Source organism: Staurois parvus, unplaced genomic scaffold, assembly GCF_062004578.1.
Source record: "Staurois parvus isolate SC_StPar_1 unplaced genomic scaffold, SC_StPar_1.0 ptg000152l, whole genome shotgun sequence".
In the NCBI taxonomy this organism is placed as follows: Eukaryota; Metazoa; Chordata; class Amphibia; order Anura; family Ranidae; genus Staurois; species Staurois parvus.
This window is the reverse complement of record NW_028317948.1, coordinates 523,437-539,149: the sequence shown is the minus strand read 5'-3', so window position 1 is coordinate 539,149 and position 15,713 is coordinate 523,437. Positions and strand designations below refer to the sequence as shown.

Genomic DNA, 15,713 nt, shown 5'->3' with positions numbered 1-15,713 from the left:
ATCATTCGCCTTGCCTGTAAAACATCTCATCTACATACTTGAAGATATACTGAAACTAGATTAGCAAGATTTGCATATGCAGGAATAAGACAAGCAAGGTTTCATATAGTCTCCAAGCATAAGGCCTCATTCACATGTGTATTTACGCCCGTAGTCTGTGAATGGGCCATACGTTTAAGGGGGTGATGCCTGTACGCAGCCTATTCCAGGTAATCACTTATTGATTACCTTATTTTAGAAGACAAGTGAGTGTGACCTATCGGTGACACAAAATTAATATTAATAGAAATACTAATGCAATATGTAAATGTACAAGTGTAGTAGACAACAAGTGATTTAAAAAATGTTGGTGCTTACCTCTTAGACTAGGCCTTTCAGTCTACTGATGGCCCCCGGGTACGAGGGACCAGCCTTTTGAAAAAAAAAACAAAGAAAATACAATTTTTAACACAATTAGGCTATAAGACACATACCTGATTTTTTGGCTCAGTTTAAGAAAAATCGTCAAGCCTACCTGTAAAAGACTGCACGTTGACAACTTCTGGAGGTTATCTCTGTATTAAATCTTGATCGTTGAGCGTTAACCCGAGGATGGCATCAGGGATGAGGCAATGCTGTAGTAGAACATCAGTGTTACATCTTGCCACGTGCATGCTGATTTGGGGATGGCATCAGGAATGGGGCAGCTCTGCTGGGCTGTTTGGAGGACATCATTGTGTTATATCATGTGTTGTGTTTATTGGCCTGTGGATAGGAATGTTTTATCACAATTCCAGTAGAGTTTTAAGCATTTAGGCAAAGTTGTAATACCTTGAAACAAATTTGTAATAATAACATAAAACAATAGCTGCAACATTCACAAACATTGATTTTTAGCCCCAAGAACAGCAACATTGCAAAAGGTAGTTAGTTTAATTCCTATGCAGTGTAGAGGTTTCCTGCCTGTGCTTATAAATTGCATATTCAGCCACCAAGCAGAGCTGTCAGCTCATTTTCACAATCATCAGAGTAGAGTCTGGGTGTGTGGTTAAAAAAGGTATTTCTATAAAAAAAAAAACTCTGCATAGTGAAAGTAAGTGAACCTAAAATAGATTTTACCATATACCATTTTAACATACTCACGCAATATAATTTTTATATTTTAAATGAGTCAAGCATTGAGATTACGTAGGATTTTTATGTTTTCATTTACTACAAATCCAGTCCAGAGCTGAGCAAATGACTCCCAAATATAAAAATAAATAAATAAATACCATTCTTAATATGCCCCAGGATATACTGTAGTTTTCCAATTGTTAATCAACTGTGATATTACTTTAGGCTTTTCATTTGCTAATGAAGATGGCATCCCAAGTCCTAGCATTATCAGTCCAGAAGTGACTAACCCTCAGGGTCCCAGAAAATGTACACCATTCTTGTTGTGCCCCAGGATATTTTTTTTTTTTTTCATTTTTAGTCAGTTATTCAGATTTCTTTAGGCTTTTCTGGTTCAATTCCTAAACAAGATGGCCACCCACCCAAATCCCAGCAAATTGCATTACCAGACGTAACTCATTTACTCCAGAATAAATTATGCCATTCTTACTATGCCCCAGGTTTAAAGTTTATAACCATGTTTTGTTAAATTTTCAATATAGTTTAGACTTTTCTTTGTTCACTTAGTAAAGAAAATTGCTGCCTGCTGCCACATCATGTTTTTTCCTTCCTGGACACCCGGCCAGCCAAATCAGAAGCACAATTTTCAGCAGCTCACACGGTTCACCTAAGCTGGCTGTTTTTTATTTGGGTTGCAGGTGGTCCCATGTTGGTTCTTGTATACATCCCTGCCTAGCAATGAAGAATGCAGGCACAGCAAAACCTGGAGTATGAGTTTCAGTCAAGCAGCAGCAGTCAATCAGTCAATCAAGTTCATCACCTGCTAAACTTTCTGTGCACAGTAGAAACTGACAGAATGACATGGCATGGGGCTCTGGGGGTAGAACATTCAGCACAGAAAGACAGGCATAACATTAACAGAAATGATAGGTAGAAATTACCAATAGAAATTGCAGACCATACTAGGTCATTTGTATTTAATTTGTCTGCCACAAACCCAAGACCAAAGAGGGGATGCCCCTGTCTCTGCCGGGCCAACCAAGGCAGTAATGCAGTAGCTCTATACCTGAGGTACTTCTAAAATCTGTGGAAAAATAATCTGTTCTCTGTTGCAGGAATGGGAACAAACACTTGTTTTGATCCAAGATATATTAGATTCCTGGTTAAAGTGTCAAGCTACCTGGCTGTACCTAGAACCTATATTCAGCTCTGAAGACATTATAGCTCAAATGCCAGAAGAAGGACGGAAATTCGGTATTGTAGACAGTACCTGGAAGGACCTAATGTCTGAAGCGGTATGTAAAATAAACAGTTGCTTTAAATTATTAATATTATAAATCTAAACAATATAATGAAGCAAAGGTTTAGTGTAACATCAGGGGCGGACTGAAAACTCATGGGGCCCCCTCGGGCAATAGGGGATCATGGGGCCCCTATGTCCTTGCCCAAACTCAAAAAAGCCTATGAAAAAGGTACCAGGGGCATCTGATGGGGCCCCCTACTGACCCCGGGCCCTCGGGCAGTGCCTGAGTTTCCAAATGGTCAGTCTACACCTGTGTAACATAGTATATCTTGTTCAAATCTGAAAAAAAGCCATAACCGTATGCTTTGTCTTTGCCTATTCCAGACTCCTCCATAAAACAGCAAATACGTAGCTATGGCAATGATAAACTGTCCCCACTATAAGACTTCAGAACATAATACCCACTGAGTCAGAGGACCAGACGTACATTTTTGCATGGATCTTTCTTTATTAGCGCAAACCATTATTGTCTTTCATTTTTATAAATCTAGATAAAGAGTTTTTCTGACATCCTAAAGAAATTAAATTAAGGGTACCATAGGCAGCCTTAATTCAGCTGAAAAAAATAACTTCTGTCTATTTTGTCTATTAGAAAAGTGTTTATGCAGACAATTCCACAAATAACAATTAGTCTGCAATGATCAGAGGAGAAAACAAGATGGTTATATTATTGGCAGCATCACAAATTATAGTACTAAATTGAATGCCTGCAAATTACTTTGTCATAAAACAAATACATTGAACTATTGCTACAGAAAATTTCAAGAGTATCCAATCTCATTCTAGCTATCATTTCTGAGGTGTGCTTGAAAATGAAAGCGAATTTATATTTAACTGCAGAAGGCAATACGAGCTTAATCCCAATGTTCCTATTCTTTCTTCTAACAAATTTCAAGGCAAATATACAGTATAATTTGTGTACATGTACAACTACATTTTTTCAACCTCCTTTCAAAAAAAAACATTTTTTTCTGAGAAACAAGGACATCTTTGATTTTTAAAGATGGGTCTAGTGGGCCAGTATCCAAAGGCATAAAAGTAAAAGTTCTCTACTAAAATGGCTGTACAACATGACATTTTGGATTACTAGCGTACCCTTTTATCAAGTGTAGTTTAGTATTTTTCCCATTAAAAATGCCATCTATCATTGACTATAACTGGAAGTCATCATGAACATCTTGTTATAGTCTGTGATAAATGGCAGAGTGGGTTTTGATAAAGTCACCTCTGTTCTTACTAGAGTATATGACTTCAGTGAGCTACATTACATAATACAGCAATCTTTAAATAGGTTTTAACTGATGTGAATAAAAACAAAGTGCTTCTAATGCGTATCATTAATTATCTTGATGATAGGTTGTTATGGTATTATATGCAATAAAACTTCTTCTGACACATGAGCACACAGAAAAGCAGAAAGAATGCAAAAGATGTGATTTATGTAATACCGGCATTAAATAAATAAACTTAATAGAACATTATCATCAATTTGAGTTTCATATTAGAAGATTAGAAGATACTGCTTTAGTACATTGCTGTACATTTATTTGATTGTAAAATAAAGTTTCAGTTATATGTTTTCATTCTCCCATGTGTCAGCAGTGTACTAAGGGGAGTTCGGGGGTATGGTCAACAGCGGCTGCGCACTCCCTTAGGGTGCTGTGGCCCCTTGACATTTTTCTTTTGTGTGTTGCATGGCACTGCACCACTAACCCTTCCACTACAGTGCTGTGCAACACAATAAAATAAATGTCAGGTGGCTGCAGCACTCCCAGTGAGTCCACAGCTGCTGCTTCAGTGACAGAGAAGCTCAGAGTGAGAGGAAGTCTCTTCTCCTCTCCGCTCATATGACAGAGCCAAGACCATGCCTTTCTCACACACTGATCTCACAGTGCATGGTCTGGTGAGAGGGTTTGGGAGGGAGGGGAGACTGTTCAAAGGGGTCTGTACTGGGGGGAAGGGGGGGTTCTACTCCTGAAGGGTCTGTATTGGGGGGTCTGGGGATGAGGGGTGTTCCACTACACATGGGTGTGTGGGATAGAGGTTTCTATGCAGAGTGGTCTGTACTGTGAAGTGGGGGGTTGTGAGGGGTCTGTACTGGGGGGTCTACGACTTAGGGCTCATTCACAGATGAGGCTGGGGGGTTGTTAAAACCCCAAGGTTGAGCTGCGCTTTTAGTGCCCCCCCCCCCCAATCACTACCCCTGTTAGCTGCAGAGGCAGTAGCCTGAGGTGCACACATGCTGCAGCCACGGCAGGAATTGCAACCTTGTGCAGCACATGCACACCATGTTAGTGCAGTCATCAAGGGTTTAAACCAGTTGGTTAAAAGACCATCTGTCCAATGCTCTCTGAAGAACAACCCAAATGCTGATTGCTCATGAAAAGAGCAAAACATGTGAATGAGCCCTTAGGGGGTCTGTACTGAGGGGTGAGTAATGGGGAGGAGAGGGGAGTTGTCTGTACTGAGGGGTCTGTACTGAGGAAGGTGAGGGGTTCTGTTCTGAGGGGTCTGTAGTGGGGGGGAGATCTGTACTAAGGGTCTGTACTGGAGGGAAGGCATGCTGACAGATGTCCATGAGGAGAGCTGCAAGAACTGGAAGAAGAGAGCCTAAGAAGATGATTGGTCCAGCGAGGAGGCTCAGTTATGGCAGAAAAGTGTTGCTTAGGGGACGTCCTGGTGCTCACCCGTCACTCTGCTACCGGCCAAAGCCAGCCAAGGTCTTCATGCTGCAAACCAAGAAAGCCGTACATCTGTTCTTCGCTCCAGGTCAGGATCTGCAATAATCTCTGCTGCACTGATCTCAGGCTCTCTCCTTCCGTTCAAAGTGTTTTCTTTCATAAGCAGTTGTACATTATATTCCTAGCACCAAGTGTTTTTTTCTTATATGTTTACTTATAGACCTTACCAGTCCAGTTTTGTTCACCCAAGGCTGCTGGTTCAATCAAAATTTTTTTTGTGCTATACACCAAACTTTGGTTCAGCTCTCCACTACAGTCTCAGTTTAATTTCCCACCCTGGTCTGTACTGAGGGGTTTGTGTTGGAAGGGATTGTTTTTGCTAGGGGCAATTTTGGTTTTAAAGTGACCTGTACGTTATACACTACTGACCTCTGCACTATAGACACATAGGGCAATTTATCAAATTTAGAGGAGCCGTGAATAGCAACTGGTCAGCTTCTATCTTTTAATTTCAAAGCTTAACCCAACAAGCTGATCATAGAAGCTGATTGGTTGCTATGCACAGCTGCTCCAGATTCTGCCTGCTCTAATTTTGATGAGTTCACCTCACTGTGTTCTACTGTTCATACACCTGACCACTGCACTCTAAGTACATTACTCTTGAATTTCTTCTGAAAGGTAGGATGTGTGTAGAAAATTTTAATCTTATTGAGATGAGTGTGCTGAGGTTTGTAGATGTCAATTACACTCTTGCTTGTGGCTCCATCATTAAAGCATATTTTATGGGTAAAAGGACTGTGGTTTACAGTTGTGTTCACAAGTTTGCATACCCTGGTAAAAATCGTGAAATTTTGGCATTGATATATGACTGATCATGCCAAAAAAACTGTCTTATTTAAGGATAGTGATCATATGAAGCCATTTTATTATCACATATTTGTTTGGCTCCTTTTAAATCATAATGATAACAGAAATCACCCAAATGGCCCTGACCAAAAGTTTACTTGCCCTGGAGTGTTTGGCCTTGGTACAGACACACACAGGCTAACATGGCAACTATAGGCTAATTTCCCACATGTGTGACTTTTTGCAATTAGTGTCTGTGTATTTATAGTCAATGGGTTTGTTAGCTCTCATGTGGATGCCTTGAGCAAACTAGATACTGAGCCATGAGGAGCAGAAAATAATGGTCAAAAGACCTGCGTAATGGAGCTTTATGAAGATGGAAAAGGATATAAAAAGATATCCAAAGTCTTGAATATGCCAGTCAGTACTGTTCAATAACTTTTTAAGAGTAGAAAATTTGGGGATGTCTTGATACCAAGCCAAAGTCAGGCAGACCGAGAAAGATTGCAGCCACAATTGCTGGAAGAATTGTTGGGAATACAAAGAAAACCCATAGGCAACCTAAGGATAAATACAGGCTGCTCTAGAAAAAGATGGTGTGTTTGTTTCAAGGAGGACAATGCTTGAACAAAAATGAACTGCATGGTCGAGTTGCCAGAAAGAAGACTACTGCACCAATGCCACAAAAAAGCCAGGTGAGGTGTGTCAAGGTGTTGCTAGGCATATTCTAACCAGGCTGTGTTCCCTTCTCATCTTGTCCCACTGTCACTGTAACAGGAAATCAGAAGATATCTCAACAAACAGATAAGCAAACAGCAATAAAAAAAACTCTTATATTTTTTTTTTATTAGGAAAGGGTGAAATTGGAACTTCTGTTAAAGGCTAAGGTCATCTTTTGTACCATATTACATATTACACCCATATTTAGCATGTAACATGTAACCTGGTACAAATTACCCCATCCACCCTCACAATGTTCACCCCATAACCCCCTGACAGTATGCAGGGGTTCTCCTCTCCCGGAGTCCATGTTATTTTTACATTTTGCATGACAGTGCAGGGTTTCTGCCCACACAGTCTCAACATTCATTTACAGGGATCTGCAACTGGATGAACTACAAGTCCTGCCTGCCACTGCAGGAAAAGGACTATGCAATAATAAGTGCACTCATAGTCCATTGACACTTCCTCCAGCTCTGCAACTGAAAACCCATACAAAGGTACAGGGAGAGAGCTGAATGAAATGTTTTCTCCTTTAAATAAAATAATAAATGCACATATTTTTCCTGCAAAAATATGTGCATTTATTTTTTTTTAAGTGAACTTGGCTTTTAGGACTATATTTCAGTTGTTTTCTAATTTGTCAGGGTGTTACAGGGTATCATCAAAACAGGAAGTCAGGGGAAGTCTCTCTGATGGGCGAGACAGTGATAGACAAGTTAGAGGGTTTCTTACCTTTCCCCACTGTATGCAAAATTAAAAATCAAGACTTTGACCTGGAGTTGAGCTTAAAGTAAACCTAAAGGCACAACTTTTTTTTTTAGGTTTAGTGCAGAGGGATTAGGACACCTGTCAGTTTTCATTGCTGTCTGTGCCCTTATTAGGGAGATTCACCCTCCCTATGTGTCCTTTTTACCATTATTATTGATAGTGAAAGTAAAAGAAAAACCCAAATTTTGGCTTGTCCCCAGAAAATCAATAGAGAGGAAATCTTCCAATGGAGACACTGGTTCTAGTGTCGTGGGGATCCCCAAGGAATTTCCTTAATTTTCAGGGATTTCCTCTCACTTCCTCTTTTGGCTGTGGGACAGGAGGTGAAGGTAAAACCCCACAATGGGACATTGCTTTATCCAAAATGAAAAAAAATATATTATCACCATAAGGCACAACACTCGTAAATTTACTTTCCTGATACTTGGAATCAGGGCCATCTTTAATATTAATTGAACCCTGGGAAAACACTTTTTGGTGCCCCCTACCCCCCCTCCCCCAGCCCCCATTGTGAGACATACAGTAAATAGCAGCTAGACCAAAATCAGTTTACTGCAGCAGATCAGGCAGCAATTGGCTGCCAGAGGTTACAGCACACATTATGGCTCTCTGATCAGTTGATAGAGCTTACAGCACATCATTTCTGCTTGCTGATTGGTTGTTAGAGGTTACTGCACATCATTACTGTTCACTGATTAATTGCTAGAGGGTACTGCACATCCTTATTCCTCACCCATTGGTTCTTAGAGGTTACTGCACATCATTACCAGTGACTGATTGGTTGGTAGAGGTTACTGCACATCATTACTGTGAATTAATTTGTTGCTAGAGGTTACTGTACATTATTACATCTTACTAATTGGTTGCTAGAGGTTACTGCACATCATTACAGCTCACTGATTTGTTGCTAGAGGTTACAGCACACAATCTCCTCCCTTCATGCACACCACAGACTGCAGAGGGGACAAGACCCACCAAAAGACAGAAAATTCTAAAACTTGTTATTAGCAATGAGCATAGCAGAGAATACACAACTATGAAGGTTGACTGAGTTCAGGTAGGAACAGAGCCCAATGTGAGCAGCATCTCCAAGGACGGGCTGCCAGGATATATAAAGAGTGCAAGGTTGAAGGGGACACTACGTACAGACTGCAGGGTTGAGGGGTGCACTTTGTACAAAGTGCAGGTTTGAAGGGTGTGCTGTGTACAGAGTTCAGGGTTGCTCTGTGTATGGAGTTCAGGGTTGCGTTGTGTATGCAGTGCAGGATTGAGGGGTGTGCTATGTATGCAGTACAGATTGAGAGGTGCGTTATGTATGAAGTGCAGGGTAGAGGGGTGCACTATGTACTGAGTGCAGGGTTGAAGGGTGCGCTGTGTATGGAGTGCAGGGTTGAAGGGTGCTCTATGTATAGAGTGCAGGGTTGAGGGGTGCGCTGTGTATATAGTTCAGGGTTACACTGTGTATTGAGTGCAGGCTTGAGGGGTGTGCAGTGTACGGAGTGCAGGATTGAGGGGTGCCCTGTGTATGGAGTACAGGGTTGAGGGGTGTGCTAAGTACGGAGTGGAGGGTTGAGGGGTGTGCTGTATATGGAGTGCAGGGTTGAGGGGTGCACTATGGATGGAGTGCAGGGTTGAGGGGTGCGCTATGTACGGAGTGCAGGTTCTATGTATGGAGTGCAGGGTTGAGGGGTGCACTGTGTATGGATCTCTGGTTACACTGTGTACAGAGTGCAGGATTAAGGGGTGTGCTGTGTCCCCCACAAGTACAAAGCTCTTTTCCTAACAGATTTCATATTTCAGAGCTCACCCACTGAAAACACACACACAGACACACACAGACACACACAGAGACACACATGCATGCGCACACACACACAAAATTTTTAACAGTGGGGCTGCAGAGGAATACTTACAGAGTGTCCATGCAGGCTGCCAGTGAGGAGGAGCTTCTGCCTGTGTGGAGTCCCCGCCCCCTCCCTCCTCTGCTCTCCTATGGAGATCAATGTGTAAAGAAGGGCGGGTTCTGAGCAGCCGCTGGGAGAGCTCCTTACAAGCTGTCATTTGTAAATACAGAAGTGAGCAGGGCAGGAGGTGGCGGAAGGCCGAAAAAAAAACTCAGGCGGGCAGCGTGGGCTCAGGGGGCAGCTGCTTTTGACCCCACAACATTGACTGGGCCCTGGGCAGCTACCCCTTTTGCCCCGTGTTAAAGACAGCTTGGAATCCATTATGTATATTAAATCAATAATTTCCTTACTTAGTTTTCCTCTTACGGTATATACCCGGTATAATTCCAGCCTACCTTCAACTGAACTGAGTGATTAATCTTCTAAGGGCAAAGTTAGTGGGCTGTTAAGTAATGATGGATTTGAAAGCCATTTGTGACAAATGTGTAATTTTCAGTGCACAAAACAACCTCTCATTAGTATCGGCCTTCATTTTATCAGGTGAAAGATACTAGAGTGCTTATCGCAACAAAACAGCAGAATATGTTAGAAAGGCTTCAGGAATCCAATATCCTCTTGGAAGAAATTCAGAAGGGCTTGAATTCCTATTTGGAAAAAAAGAGATTATTTTTTCCAAGGTAAGTGCCTATTGAGAAGAAATCGAAAATAATCTATATCCTGTGTCTACAACAAAGAGAGTGAACACTATTTTCTTTTCCCTATACCTAGTCTAGGCATGTGTCCTTATTAATAATTATTTTAAATAAAATGTGCCACATTTGTGTTACTTTTTAAAATATTTTTTCTGATTTAAAAATATTGGACTATTTTAAGGGAACTTGTCAGTTTTAAACTAATAAAAGTAAACATCCTACCTGGACTAGTCATGCACTACAATCCTATTGTACAGTCTCTGTATTATTATCTCATTTAGATTTATCTACAACTACTCAGTGCTAGTGCTTGCCTAAATATTCTGTTCTATTTATTTTCAATTGGAGAGACAATTGCACTAAATACATAAATCCAAATGTATTGCATGAAGCTTGATTAAAGAGATCTATAATCTCTTCTCACCCACAGTCTTTTTATTAACGCTGCCAGCACGATGCCCTGTCCCAAGGATATGTTAAAGCTGTATTCAAATCAATAGCAAACAGCTTACCAATTCTTAAGTGTGGTGTCTGCAATAGTTTTGTTTTTAGGCTTTCTTTCTTTTATGTTCATCCTGTGATCCTGCCAGTAAGTCTGTTGTTTTTCAACAGACCAAGATGTCTTGCAGATAGAGAGTTAAAGCAATCCATTTAACACTGACAGCTGTGCTTACATTGGTCAGCTTCTATTTATTTATGTAAAACCTTTATCCCAAAAAGAACAAAACCGTTGCTGTAACTGTTTACAAAGTGTTAGAGTGTGGCTTCAATTTATTAATATATCCAAATCTGCAGTTGCATCCAACACTCCCCCCACCCCCAGACTGACAATGCTGTTGTCCAAAGGTGTCTCTGTTGTTCCTTCATCCAGAGTGTAGGAACTCTAATATGAAAGTTGTTACTGGCCAGATCACCAGGTGAAAACAGAGGGACAGATTCCTAAAAAAGAAATGCAGCAACCACATCTAATGATTGGTAAGCTGCAATATATTGCATTTGGGGGTTTAATATTGCTTTAAAGTATATGTATAGTCAAAACTTAAGATCATTTACTTAAATAATTAATTTACATGTGTCACAGCTTAGTCCTTTTTTGCTATGTTTTTTCGAGTTGGTAAAGATACCCTTTGTAGAATACCTCAGGATTGCCCCCTTTCACAAAATCACTATGTACAGCTTTACCAGCTTTCCTTTGAGATCTTGCCACCAAAACTACAATCAAGATGTTCTGCAGTGATGTCAGCATTATAACGCCGCCCTTAGCATAGCCCTGATCAATCCATCAGTGAAAATAACTGTTTAGCTCATAAATGACAGCTTTCCTATGTTAGCGGTGCTGAAGTGGAGGGCTTTCAGGTAACACATTTAGTAAAGGAAATACCACACCTGTGACATCATCACTGCATTAAAATGAGATTCAAATGCACAAAGAGATTTTAGGAAGTGAAGGAAAAGTATGGATGAAGGATAGGCAGCACACACAAAATTGGAAGGATTCTCTAAATTAAGCTTTTTTTGTTTACTTAAAAATACCTATTGTTCGGCTTGAGGTTACAATGCTGATGTTATAAAAGCAAAGTGTCTGTTGTAGCTTTTGATCTCATTTTAAAAAAAGAGAGGCAGTATCTGACACTTTGTGTGACTGCTGGCTCTCAATCCTCACTATGGCTGACAGCTATGATCCCCACTGATGATCAGAAGCCAATCAGTGTTTTCCTGAGCATGTGATTACTATGTCAGCTTTGATATAGTGATCGCATGCAGACTGTAAGCTTCAAAAATGGAAGCCTTCAGCCTGCAGTATTCATCTGTGATCTCATCTACTTAATAATGTAGCTGTCAGATGAGGGTATATGTTTAAAAACAATTACCAAAAATAGGCTTACATGTCCTTAAAATATCTTATAACTTTTAATTTGTTAAATTAACCATCACATGCTAACACTGCCAAATTCGCCTATGCACCAATGACCTTAGTACACAAAAGGATTGCTAAAAAGCAATAAACTCAGCCATTGCTGACATCTTCTTTTAAACATACTACGGTAGTCTCTAGATTTCATGCTGGCCTAATAGCTTTAGCACTTTCTAACGCTATGACTTTTTGAATTTTTCATAGGCAGGCTTCTTATGTGTGTGCTCTAGCTCTGTATGTTATGTATGCTATGGCTTTTTTTCACCTAATTTCTTTATTGATATCATACAGGTTTTTCTTTCTTTCAAATGATGAACTTTTGGAAATCTTGTCTGAAACAAAGGACCCCCTACGAGTGCAGCCTCACTTAAAGAAATGTTTCGAAGGAATCGCCAAACTGGAGTTTACTGATGACTTAGAAATCACGGGAATGATCAGCTCTGAGATGGAAACTGTCCCTTTAACACAGAAGATCTATCCAGCAAAGGCAAAAGTAATTTTTCTTTATTTTATTCATTATGCATAGCACACTTGCTGTGGTTATTTAGCTTGCACGCTGGGAAAAGGAAATGCATTCTTATATTACTAACACTGAATAATAGCACACTCAGCTTTTAGAGTTCATCTGATAAACATTCTTACTGTTTCTCATGGCAAAATGCCATAGAATGAGTGCTGTATAATGTAAGTATGCAGGAGCTTTTGCTGTACATAATAAAACATAATATTCCTGACCTTAGCAATATTAAATCAAATCTAACACTAGCATGCTAAAAGTAGCAATAGAAATGCCTAAGTAAAAAGAGATTGCTTTTCATACTAGCTAAGGAGATGAGGTACAGACTAACAGAGCACATAAATGTGGTGCAATGCAATTTTAGTAATATACTCTTATTCTGAGAATGGTTAGCAGTGATATATAGCACCAATGTAAGGTTAGGAGCCCACAAGTAACACTTAGATCTGGATAGGGTTTGGGTGAACTGGCTCACTCTCTGTGTCCTTATTTAAATGATTGGTAATCTGAACAATGGAAGAGATGAACTAATTGAGATGTTTACATTAGTACTTTCACTTTGTCTTTGTCTAACCTCCTCAGAAAACACTTTTGAGTAAAACAAGCAGCATAACTGGAAGAGTGTAGAGCTGCAGGGATTAGTAGAGAGAAGTCGAAGGACTCTATAATGCAAGACAATTTTGTGTTTTTTTGTTGGAGGATTGTGATCTGTGAACTGTAGTTCAAAGTTCTGAATATACACCAGACTGCATTCTGTCTTCATTACATCATTTTGGTTTTCATTTCTTGGATAACATTCATGTGACATGATTAATTAAATTTGGAGCCTTATTAATTGAGTTACTTCCTCCATCTACTACCAATAGCCCTATTCACTGTCAGTTGTCCTCATGTTTTCCAAAGAAGGTCCAAAGTACATCAAAAGAAGGTCTAAAGCAGGTCAAACAACACAAAAAGTATAGAAAGAGAAAGTTGCTATTGTGAGTACATATCTCTAACTGCGGATTACCACTCACATTTACTATAATAACGATGACCCCTACTATTGTAGGCCAAGATGATAACTGGCTGATATTACTATAAGGAAGAACAGTGTTGTATCTGCATTTTTCACCTCCATATTTGGAGGTAAAAGTAGCTGGTGCTCCTGCCATCCATTTTAACTTGCCTGCAGATCTGGAATCCGAGGAATCCAATAGGCACAGTGTACATGGTGTGTAGATTTAGTTTAGATGCAGTTGTGAGGGTCATGCTGCTAAATTGAATACCAAGGGTAGTGTGCACTGTGGTATCTAAGTAAAGATATTTTGTCTGTTTGTTGAAGCTCATCACCACCATACTGCTTAAGAATTATGCAAAAAGCAAGAGCAAAAGTAAAATAATGAATAATGTTTTCATCCTCATTGATCTGTAGTGGTCCATGTTTAAGAGATGTGCTAAGTTTGTGTTACTCTGAGGTCTTTGCAGTCAGCTGTGATACCACTAGAGTGACATTAGGATTTAATTGCCTGTTATTTATGGCCAAATTCAGAAACATTTTTATGTAGGCCTCTTCTAAATTCTACAGGCAACATGACCAATAAACCTCACCAGAAAATGTTATAATTTGTATTAGCTTCCTCTAGTCAATCTTTATTTTCCCCCTAGGGCTGGTACCAGCAGAGGACTTAGACTTGCTGCATTATCCTACCTTGTGTACTTCTGGGTTAGCCAAGAGATTATTTGGAGAGTTTCCTAATTCCCAACTGCTGTGTAAACTTTTTATAAACTAGTTACTGTATAATGTAAATAAATGGTGTAGTTCACATGGTCATGTGATCAACCATCTGCACCAGATGTATTTGCATTGCATAACTCTATTAATATAATCTACAGCTCTCATGGCGGAGCAATATAAAATTAGTATTTTCTTCCTCCCTCCAGTAGTCTTCATCTGAAGCTTTCTATCTGCAAAAAAACACAGCAACAAATATCATGGCCAGTACTAATACTGTGCCTCCAAGGCAGATTGTCACACTATATTGCTGTTACTGTTCAGTTCTAACTAGATTATTTATTCATAGTGATATACATGATATAGAGATAGTGCCTGAAGATGTTCTTCATTTAAAACATATAACTATCAGTTGGTTTGTACATCAAAAACTGATGTGTAGAATACTTCAATTTGCTAATCATTGCTTATGAAAGCTATGTAATGATTTTGGTTTTCAGGGAATGGTTGAAAAGTGGCTTTTGGAAGTAGAAGAAAACATGTTGTCCAGTATAAGGCAAGTCATTCAAGATGGAATAGAGGGATACGTGGAGGTAAGGTTCAGAACATTAATAAAGGGCTCAATTAAACTGGAAGTCCCTAAAATGTGTGTCTAAAATACAAAGGTACTGCTTCAGTGGTCAAATTTATATTTTCAAATTCTAAGTATTATTTGTCAGGAAATTTGTGAATAAATTAGTACAATCAATTTAATCAATCTTTTGTGGTCCAGTATGCTTACTGTCTGTACGTTGAAGCAACTGCTAAAAGACATTCATAAAGCTAGTTCGGGATAAATAGTTAAAAACATTGATAAGGTAAATGTAGGACTGGGTGGGATGCTGGAGGGTTTTTGAAATGATACCTGTACTAATAGTATAAAGTATGATACAGTTATCCTTAAAAATAAAGACCTAAAGTCTTTAAGGGCCTATTTATACATACATTATGTGTTGTGGTAGTGTATGGTAAAAAACATATCTTTGCAATGCTCATTAAACGTACAAGTATATGTATGTTACAATGCAGAGTCATTCATTCTGAATGCCACCTCAATACAGCAGTCAAGAACACACCATCACTTTAGCACACCACAAACAAAAAATGTAAAAACTTTGTGTATATTATACTGTTATAATAGTTGAACTTGACCGGCAGGTATCTTTTTTTTTCAACCTGTGCAACTATACTATATTATAGAAACATTTTACTCATAGGTTCCTCGGAAGCAGTGGGTCTTACAGTGGCCTGGTCAAGTAGTTATATGTGTTTCTTCAATTTACTGGACCAAGGAGGTATCTGAAGCCATTACTGAAGGCACTTTACCTGTAAGTAAAATCCTATGGATATCTGCACTTACATTCAGTGTTCAATGACAGATAATTTTATAAGAAAAAACACATAGATCCTTATAAGTGGCATTTAACCAGTGAGTGTTCTAGTGTGTTCTAGTGTGTGTCTAAGACGGATAAGTGTAATTTCTCTAAAAGTTCTGTTATCTTTTAAGGCCAATTCA

General features: G+C 39.4%; 1 protein-coding gene across 1 annotated transcript in view; it reads left to right on the top strand.

Annotated features, from left to right (window-relative positions):
• Positions 1 to 14,658: 14,658 nt before the first annotated feature.
• DNAH3 (dynein axonemal heavy chain 3) overlaps positions 14,659 to 15,713 on the top strand; it is a 213,068-nt gene continuing 212,013 nt past the window's right edge. The window contains exons 1-2 of the mRNA XM_089674783.1: positions 14,659 to 14,751; positions 15,415 to 15,525. Of these exons, the coding sequence (XP_089530909.1) occupies positions 14,662 to 14,751; positions 15,415 to 15,525 (201 nt within the window). The 5' untranslated portion in view covers positions 14,659 to 14,661. The remainder of the gene's footprint in view (positions 14,752 to 15,414; positions 15,526 to 15,713) is intronic.